A 10,049-nucleotide genomic window follows, 5' to 3' on the forward strand; every position below is an offset into this window, starting at 1 on the left:
TTCTGGGCACGAAAAAAATACATTTTTTTTATTTCGATTTTTTTTTTTAATTTATTCGATTTTTTTACAGAAATGGTTGTAACAATGCAAATAAAATTATGATATAATCATTGAAACTTGTTGAATTCGTCTACAGTACAAAATTATCTCTTAAGTGTATAAAAGCGCCATCAAGTGTTGAACGAGATAAGCTTACACATTTGACACTTTAAATCAATCAACATTCAAATCGACAGTAAAACGTCTTTAGTCAGTCCGATTGTTTTGTTTTGAATAGTGAAAGATGTGTTAATTTGTGTTTCTGTAAATTCAATGTTTGTAATATAAATAATTATGAAAATTCCGGAATTGCCAGAAGTTTTATTTGACGAATTCCCATCGGATAATGTAAGTAACTGTAGTGTGACGCAAGATTGTTTGTACGTGTGTAAATATTTGTTTACAATGTCAATTTTTCTATTTGCAGAGTACAAAGATATGTATTTTCACCCAAGCACAGTATCCAATCCCAGACTGTTCGCAGTATGTGGGGAATGTTTTATTTTTTTGCAACGAAACAACATATTGTTTTCTTGGTTCATTTCCGAAGGTAAAAAAAGAACATACTTTGATTGAAATTTGTAATTTTACAAGCACTTTTTTATTATTTCAATTTGATCAAATTTAAAATGAATCTCTTGTATCGTTAAGAAAATGCCGTTTGATCTTTTTCGACTGCAGCCAGAAGAAAACCAATGGATGCGAATAGATGATACGATTATCAATGGATTGAAAAAATCATTTACAATAACATGTCTTCCTACTGGTAACGCTCTTGACTCCGTGATGATTTTGTTGCATACAGATGGTAAATTAATTCATTTATTATTAGTTCAACTTGTAAAAAAAGTATTATTTTTTTTAAATGAAAATCATTACAGAAAAACCTAATCAGCTCACTTTGTACACTGGCCAATTCACCGATTGTCGAAATGTATTACTATCGAGCACAATTGCAAGAAAAAAGACGAAAATCTCAGACATATACCTCGACAACACAATGAGCGGGTCACTGCACGAAGATATTGGACAAAACTATCGTACATGCGAAGACATCAAAAATGTCATTGAGTAAGTTTGTTTTACCATTAAAATATATGGACATATTAGAAATTTGTACTACTCAACAGTGAATACCCGGATTGCAGAGTTATTCTTCAAACGGAACCACTTGAATCATTGGATGTGTTGGTAGAATTGGCTGCTCGATATCAAATCGATGTCAGATTGAATGGACTGCAACAATTATTCATTCATCGAACTAAGCATAAGCATTTATTCAAATATAACTCAGAAGCACTTTCGCATATTAAAGATGTCAACAATGAATTCAAATTTGATGGCCAGCCAAAAATTTATATTCAAAATTATCAAGCACTTAGTTTGGATACGTACAAAACGTAAGTGTATTTGATTTATAGTTCTTTTTCGATTGACATTCATATTTATCTCTATCCGTAGATTATACCAGAGGAAAAAAATTATCAACATTCGATTAATTGCGCGTAACGATAGCGATGCTGATCAGAAGCATGACGGTTTGATTTATGTGAGTTAATGTAATTTGAATGTAAAAATTCTGCGAGGAAAAATAATGAAAATTTCTGCTTTAGATCACACATTTTTCACATGCTGGCTCATATACTTTGGCCAATCTGCTTCAAATGATAGAGCCTAAACGTGTACATCCAAACATAACTGATGAAGTGGGTGATGATTCTATGTTGAAAATTCCAGAAGAAATCTTGAATACAGACTGTCGCATTGTCAATAACGATATCTCACGCGAATTTCTTGAAGTAACGATAAACGATATAACACGAGCAGCTAGACCACCAGATAAGCACCGCACAAATCGTTCATTTCTTAATCCGTCTACATTAGAAGAGGACAACGAATCATTATCGACTGAAAAGAAAATTGATGTCAAGTAAGAATACTGAGCGAAACAAATGTCTTCTTTTGAATGTTAAATTTTATTTTTACTTTATAGAGTAACTGATAACGTTGTAAAGATTGAGATTCTTGGCGGTAGTGATGACTGTATTGTAATTAGTGATGATGAATCCGATTGCTTGGAATTAAAATCCAAAACAGTGAGCAGAAAACGATCCTTATCGTCTCGAGAGCACAGCACGGTCAACTCAAAAATATTTAGACCAAATGGGAAGAATATCAGCGATACATCAAGCGCACGCCACAAAGACAGAACCTCTATTCTTTATAATCAAAGTGATTCAACATACAGAAATAATAGCGATAGCAATTACTCAGAATCATGTTGCGAACTCATTTTTCCGGACTAATTTCTCCTGTTTGATGAACAAGCGAAAAATTTAAGTTAATTAAAAAATTTGTAAGGTACTGTCCAGCACTGTGCCAAGAAAGTGTGTGTAGAAACAATATTATAGATAATAATTTTTTTTTTGAATAAATTGTAAATTATCAAAATTGAAATTGTAAATTATCAAAGAAGACTAGAATTAATAAACCAAAGGTCCATTTTTCCTATGCGAAAATTGAGGAAGTTTAATTTTTTACGTATTTTCTTCAAATAATATTAATTTTTTTCATTAGAAATGAACATGTATATTGTTAATACTTGGTTTTTTAATTTGAGAGAATTCCTTAAATCAAGAGATCTCTTATCGCATGATGTATATATTATGAACATCTGGACTCCAATTTGCTGGGAATAATATTGCTATACAATTTATATAATTGATCCAATGTGCACTTCTCTCCGCAATTTAGTATAATCAAAGGTCCCGAAATTCCGTTTTCAGACTCATTGTAGAAAATCTGTAAATAATGCTTATTTTACTTTGTTTGATACAGCTCAAAGTGTACACTGGACGCATAAGATGGAAAGTATTGCTGCAACAACTGTTATTACAACGAAATCTGTTATTTTGATAAACAGAATGTTTAAATACCTGCAAAATGCCAAGTGCATTCATCAAATTTGATATAATGTAATCGTGTGCTGAATGAAAAATAAGATTAAGATCTGGATTTAGTGTTTTGTTGATTTTCTGTGCAAAATGTTCAAAAATTTGAAAAATTAATGGTTTAAATAATTTAATAATAATTTGCATATAGACAATCTACGCAAAAGAAAAACAGAATCTATCGGCACTGTATGCATCGGAATTGGTTGCCACGGAATACATTCGTTCCATGTTTCGTCGGCGGTCGGTGGAAATGTGCCAGCCAAGCTTGAGAGTACTGATGATATCGTTCTAGCAAAGTTCTAACGTAAACTTTATTTGTTGAATATTTTTCACCCAACAGTTTATCGTATCGCCTTCGAAAATATTGGCCCAACTCATACATTTGTCTTTTGCCTTCCTGAAAATCAAAATATCTTATGCAATTGAGAGAAAGTGAACGGTGTTTCGTTGCAATTTACATTTGTCAATTCATCAAATTCATCCGGAAAATGGTCATTGTACGGATCGTTGGGACAAGCGAGGTTGATGTTTCGCAATCCATGCCGATAGATCTGTGAATTTTAAAGAAAACAAAAATATTTTTGATTATATCCTATCGGAATGAACAAATACTTAAATTACGAGAGTTATTTTTGGTTCTATGCGTTTTTTTAAAGTACCACATTTGCAAACATCAATTGATCGTCAGCTAAATTCGTATCTAGTTCTTTATCACTCAGTTCCCCTGCATGCGTGATTTTTTTGTTAATTGAATTTATATTAAGAGATTTAATCGAAATGTATAATGAAATAAGAAATAACAACTGAAAACACCACATTTTTATTGCTAAATTGAATACTTAAGCGTAGCGTTTCGATGTAAGACTGTATGAAATGCACTATAACGAAATGAACGTAAACACTAAATTTTAGCAAAATAATTCAAACTATTTTGATCGGAATGCATTTGGTCAAAGATTATGCGACAGAAGCAATGACGGACCGAGTATAAACAGATAATGCCAACAAAAAAACTATTCTAATTCTACTAATAAAAGAAAACCCTGCCGATTATATTATCTACCGATTAAGCACGAATATTGTGCATATAGATCGATGCATACGATGTTGTTGAGAAAAATACGAATTTCTTTATTGTATTTGATCTATACCAATAGATATTCTATAACTTTGCAGAAATTAATATTAAAAGGATCTAAATGCAAAGCATGACTTAAAATCGTGAAAATAATTTCACCGATTTTGACGTTGAATAATATTTCTGGAAATAAGTTGATTTGGAATTAAAAAAAAAAAATAACGACAATAGAGATATTGCCAATTTTTCTGTTTTGAAATTCGATAAAATTTCACAAGATTCAACTATATCTTCACCAAATGTTAATCTGCATATAACAATTTTCGTTATATACAGATGAAAAATCTCTATTGAAGAAAATTTTGGCAACAGCAGAAAAATGAAGATTATTTCAACGTATTTCTTCCAATAATTTTTTTTAAATTACTGAGTTGTGCTAAAAAAACATAGTAGACATATTCTGTCTGACATTTCCACTATTTTGACATTTCCAATGTTTTGACATTTCACAAATTGTGCGTGACATTTCAGTGTCTATGAGTGAATTAGTAATAAAAATAGTTTATATATTTTGTTTTAAACACAATGTTTGGAACAGATATTCAAACGTGTCGAACATGCCTTGCTCAATTCGACCACAGTCAAATGCTTAGTATTAAACAACAACTAGAATCGGAAAATTTAACAATAGCCGAAATTCTAGTAGAGTGTACAGCTATCAATGTAATGGTTTATTTTCTTTTGTCATGCTCCACATCCATTATAAACATCTATTCCTCTTGTTTAATAGATACTACCTGACGATGCATTGCCACAAACAATTTGTTCAAATTGCACAAATAAAGCGCAAGAATCATTCCATTTCAAGAATATGTGCATTGACAGCAATGACAATCTCATGAAACTTATAATCCATGGGGATAGAATTGTAAAAACTGAAAACGACGCTGAAGAAACGGTTATAGTTCCTGAATTGGTCCAAGTGTCCTGTATACAAGATGATTTATTTGACGAGAATGTTGATCACGATAACGATAACGATGACGACGACAATTTCAATTGTAATGATGATATTCATGAAGATACTGGAGGTGAAGGGACCTCCAGCGATGAGTCACAGAAATCATGTCAAAAATCAAAAGAAACACATGAATTGGATGAAGATTTTCAACTGGTTAATCGTGCTCAACGGATTAATAACAGATATCAATGTGAACTTTGCGACAAATCGCTGGCCGATCGAAGAACATTTTTACTACACATCAGACTTCACTTGGGAAAAAATTTGAAACACTGTAACATATGTGATCGTGGATTTGCCAAACAAAACCATCTGGATCGTCATAAGGCAACACATGAAAAATCAACGAAAAATAAAGTTTTGCGAAAAACCAATATTGCAAAACCAAGGAATACGCAAGTATGTACATCAAAAACTGTACTTGAAGAATTCAATGAGGATGAACGAGGTGAGAACACAACAAAAACTACGGTCGATAATAATTCCAACTCAACAAAATCAATTAATACAGCATCGATTGATGATGAAGAGCTACAATTGATAAATTCTGCAAAAGAAATAAATGGCCGATTACAATGTCCAATTTGCTTTAAAACATTGTCGCATCGTAAAATTTTAAAACTTCATATTCGGGGGCACGTTGGTAAAAATCTTTTGCATTGTAAATATTGTAATCGTGGATTTGCAAAGGGTTCGAACTTAAACAGGCATATACTTCTTCACCGAAAAATCGATAGTGATGAAGAGGACAGGTTTATTAAGAACGCAACATGCTTGGATGGAAGATTTATTTGGTGAGATCAATAATTATACAGGCTTAATGAACTAGATTCTAATTGCAATTTGTATTGTTCTATTTTCAGTTCTTATTGTAATAAAACATTAATTGACCGGCAATCGTTTCGCATTCATATTCGAACACATATCATTTCGAAAGTTTTTATTCGATGTGAAATTTGTAACCGCGGTGGTTTTGAAAGTGACATTGAGCTGCAGGAGCATATGACTTGTCATGGAGATGAATTTTCATGCAATCGATGTGACATTATTTTCAAAACCTATAACGAGAGAAAAATTCATTTAAAAAACCACCATGAAACGGACGAAACTGCACATAATTCAGCGGAAAAAAGAGAATCGCCCATGAAGAAACGTGATGATAATAGCAAAGTCGATGCTAACAATGATGACGATGAGGATAAAGATCTTGTGAATCAATCAAATATTGTGAATGGACGATATGAATGCGTATTTTGTAAGAAAACTCTAGCGAATCGAACAACTTTGAAATATCATATCAGACTCCATATTGGAAAGCATTTGCTGAAATGTGACACATGCAACCAAGGTTTTTCCAAGAAAAGCCATTTGAAAAGGCACATGAACACACACATACCCAAAAAACAACCATGTCGATACTGTGACGCTACATTTGAGACATATCAAGATCGTAAACTTCATACAGCTACCGTGCATAAGAAAACCGGACAAAATCAGACGAATAAAACCAATTTAACATCGTGGACTCAACCAAATGGCCACAAAATGTGTCAATGTATGGTGTGCAATTTGCAATTTGAAAAAATTTATGATTTAAAAAGACATTTAAATGAACATGACATTAGCGCTATCGATTATACCAGCCAACATGAAATGCAATCAAAATTCGAAGAAATTTCAAATGTCTATCGCATTAATAATGACTGTGGCTGGGAATTGTCATTAACAGATTCCGAAACCGAAAATGAAGATGAACAAATTGATGGTGTGCAAAATATGCACAAGTGTGAGAAATGTCAGAAAACATTCGATCGAGTATACAAAATAGTTTGCCATATGAAAATTGATCACGCTGTTCATGAATTTCAAGATATAAAATGTATGCATTGCATGCAATGCTTTCCGAACACAGCATTATTATCAAAGCATAAGCGTCAACAGTGTGAAAATGAACATAAACATATTATATGCAACATGTGCAATTCACGATTCTTCTGGGAGTCCAGTTTGGAAAAACATGTAGCAATTTACCACGAAAAGGAAACAAAACATTTCAGTGAATATCAGACCAATTCAAAGTCCTATAATTGTGATCAATGCACAAAATCATTTTATAAATTAGAACAATTGGAAGCGCACACAAAACTTCATTTGACACGTGAAAAAACGTTCATTTGCGATGTATGTAATAAAGCATTCAGACGAGCCGACAATCTCAAGTGAGTATAGCTTTCGACAGTATGATGTAGAACACACATTTTATATAAATTCTATTCATACAGATCCCATAAGCGTGTGCACATACCACCAGAAAAACGTGAAGTTAAAAATAAGAGACATCTTTGTTCATACTGTGGCAGAAGCTTTTCGAATTCAAGCAATTTAACAGTGCATATTCGACGGCATACTGGCGAACGGTAAAATCATTCAAAAAGTTGTATTTTTCATATTTTCGAAAAAAAAAATCTACGAAAATCTTCTTTTTTTTCAACAGACCATTCATTTGTGATTTTGAATCTTGTAAGGCTCGATTCCCCCGATCATCGGATTTGCAATGTCGTAAGGATTTACAAAAGTGTATAGCTAGTTTTAAGTTCAAAGGGTCTAATTCGTCTACTTTTTTTTAGATCGGCGCACGCATACCGGTGAAAAAACGTGTGTGTGTAATATTTGTGGCAAAGGATTCACAAGATCGAATAAATTAGTTCGCCATATGAGGTAGATAGTTGAAAAACAATTATTCTTTTTTACTTATTTGTTTACATATATTTTTTTCAATCAGGACCCATACTGGTGAACGGCCATACAAGGTATGATTGATTTAAGCAATTAAAAGACTTTCAGATATTGTTTCTTTTTTATTTGCCCAAATTTTTTTGCTTCATCAGTCGATAGAGTTGTCAAACCATGTCCGAATAGACATAAGGATTGACATTGTTTCAAGTTAATTGCTTCGAATAAAAGTCTGGACCAGATAAAAATTTAATATTAATCTATTTACTATGATTATTTCTAATTTATTTTCCAAGTGTCCTCACTGTGAACGGGCATTTACGCAATCAAACGACCTAACATTGCATGTGCGGCGACATACTGGTGAGACATACTTTTATAAAATTATAAAAAAGTCTGAAAATCGTTCTTATTCAGAGCTTTTGTATGTTAAAGAGCCATACACGTTAGGTGTAAATAAAAGCTATAAAGAAATTCATTTGGAAACTAAATTGACGTTTAGAGCATCCAAAACTACAGATCTAACTATAACATTTTTAATTTCATCAAGGCGATCGACCATTTATTTGTGAATGTGGCATGCGTTTCATTACCAATAGCTTATTACAACAACATAGACGGACCACAGGACATATTGATCACACAATCAACTCTTCACATCCACTTCCGACAAACAGCGTGAACAATCCACATCGAACGTTCAACATTCACGATGGAAAACGAACTGGAATTACTGCTACCTTGACTTCATCGAAAGAAGAACTTTTCAATTAGAGTAAAATTGTTCGTGGTTCATGATGTATGCATATTACAAATAATAATTTTCAGATCTATTTGCTCACCTGAAAAAATGTATTAAACCGATTATTAGAAAAAACAACCAGCATTATTGATTTAAAAAAACTGTTTTCGGATATACTTAATACCTTAATATGTTCACAATGATAAGGGTTTTCATTTTTACAAATACTTTACGATATTGATTCATCTAAATATGACTTTTCTTGATCTTCATTTCTTAATTTATTTTCCATCGCCAAAAATATCGATTGGTTGCTGAATCTCTTGTAAATCTTTATCATTCACATTTGAATGTGTCAGAATAAAAACTCATCTTCATATCTCACCTTCTGCTCACACTTATGGAAAATCCTTCAGGGGAGTGAAATTCGAAGTTGAGTTTTTATTCCGACACATTTTTTTGAAATGTCTATTGCATTGAATTAGTTATCCTTGATTTTGGTTTATTTTTTATTATCATTCTCTTTGCAAGCGCCAATATGTAATATTGGAAGTAAGTATGATATTTCTATTCAACTCAAATGTTGCTATACTGAATTTTTTACTCATTGTCAGTAAAAGTAATTTTTACATTTTTTTCAAGAATTGAGTTATTAAAATTCTGTAAACACACTCGTTTCAAATATAAGACGTTTAGAAACATGTTTAAAAATAAGAGCAGTTTGTCCTTACATCATGTATTTTATCATTATTTAAAAAAAGATACGAATATACCTCATTATTATTGAGTTTGACATTTTTTTCGAAATTGTAATATTTTCCATAAAAAGCTGATTTTTCGAAAATATTCTGGATCTGAGGTTGAAGCTGACAAACTTTATGATTTAAATGCAAATTGATGTAAATGCTGAAAAAAGAGTCAAATTATAAACAAAATGCCGCCGTTCCACATTCTTTCAGTTTTCGCGAACTTACTTTTTTCCGTTTGAATGAACTGAAAAGCTCTTTATAAACACATAAACTTACTGTAAGAATACATTCTCTTCTTTTTTAGCGAATCGAAAAACTTAATTTAAAAACTGTGAATGTTATTGAATAATTTTTCCTTGTTCTTTCCCTTTCTTTTGTTCTCTGTCTGGAACAAATACGTGAACCGATTTGAGTATACTTTTTCTTTCATTCTTATACTTCGGCGAAAGTAGAGCAGCAACACGAAGAGGACGAGAGAGTGAATGAGGAGCGCGGTTTACATGAATAATAATCGTCATACTTACCTCTTACTTATAAATTTCTGCACCAGTAAATTCTCAACGGAGAACTTTTAAAGTTTTTGGTAGTGAATATGCATATATGAGAAGTCGGTAGTCTCTTGATAATAGAACTATAACAATAGTAATGTAATGGTTGTGTCTAGTATGATTTTTGTTTTTCGTTCGGCTTTTGTTTTGGATGATTTGCATTGCGATTCGTTGAACGTTCAGAG

The 10,049-nt window shown here is 32.1% G+C and overlaps 2 protein-coding genes across 3 annotated transcripts; both read left to right on the forward strand.

Moving 5' to 3' along the window:
- Positions 1-233: 233 nt before the first annotated feature.
- Positions 234-2,534, forward strand: LOC116339901. Of its 2 annotated transcripts, none has more exons than XM_031765996.1 (8): positions 234-387; positions 467-589; positions 721-847; positions 921-1,110; positions 1,170-1,439; positions 1,501-1,588; positions 1,653-1,969; positions 2,033-2,534. In XM_031765996.1, exons 1-8 carry the CDS (start codon positions 334-336, stop codon positions 2,343-2,345), a joined length of 1,482 nt encoding a protein of 493 aa, XP_031621856.1. In that variant the 5' UTR covers positions 234-333; the 3' UTR covers positions 2,346-2,534. The 2 variants fall into 2 exon arrangements, with proteins under 2 accessions (XP_031621856.1, XP_031621855.1); XM_031765995.1 differs by having other exon boundaries at positions 235-387; positions 691-847.
- A 2,074-nt stretch (positions 2,535-4,608) lies between these two features.
- On the forward strand, positions 4,609-8,704 carry LOC116339477 (zinc finger protein 420-like). The gene is made up of 9 exons (XM_031765370.1): positions 4,609-4,794; positions 4,862-5,886; positions 5,956-7,311; positions 7,375-7,509; positions 7,587-7,651; positions 7,720-7,810; positions 7,875-7,902; positions 8,122-8,188; positions 8,376-8,704. The coding sequence occupies exons 1-9, from the start codon at positions 4,657-4,659 to the stop codon at positions 8,597-8,599; spliced, it is 3,129 nt and encodes a 1,042-aa protein (XP_031621230.1). The 5' UTR covers positions 4,609-4,656; the 3' UTR covers positions 8,600-8,704.
- The last annotated feature ends 1,345 nt before the right edge of the window (positions 8,705-10,049 follow it).

Source organism: Contarinia nasturtii, unplaced genomic scaffold (assembly GCF_009176525.2).
Source record: "Contarinia nasturtii isolate CC-2019 unplaced genomic scaffold, AAFC_CNas_1.1 Cnas_scaffold_533, whole genome shotgun sequence".
In the NCBI taxonomy this organism is placed as follows: Eukaryota; Metazoa; Arthropoda; class Insecta; order Diptera; family Cecidomyiidae; genus Contarinia; species Contarinia nasturtii.

Bases quoted from the DNA above. Each gene is read 5' to 3' on its own strand.
- LOC116339901 (XM_031765995.1), top strand. From the start codon at position 334: ATGAAAATTCCGGAATTGCCAGAAGTTTTATTTGACGAATTCCCATCG. The intron at 1,111-1,169 runs GTAAGTTTGTTT...ACTACTCAACAG, and splicing joins GACATCAAAAATGTCATTGA to TGAATACCCGGATTGCAGAG. The intron at 1,970-2,032 runs GTAAGAATACTG...TTTACTTTATAG, and splicing joins GAAAAGAAAATTGATGTCAA to AGTAACTGATAACGTTGTAA.
- LOC116339477 (XM_031765370.1), top strand. From the start codon at position 4,657: ATGTTTGGAACAGATATTCAAACGTGTCGAACATGCCTTGCTCAATTC. The intron at 4,795-4,861 runs GTAATGGTTTAT...CTTGTTTAATAG, and splicing joins TAGAGTGTACAGCTATCAAT to ATACTACCTGACGATGCATT. The intron at 7,903-8,121 runs GTATGATTGATT...TTATTTTCCAAG, and splicing joins CTGGTGAACGGCCATACAAG to TGTCCTCACTGTGAACGGGC.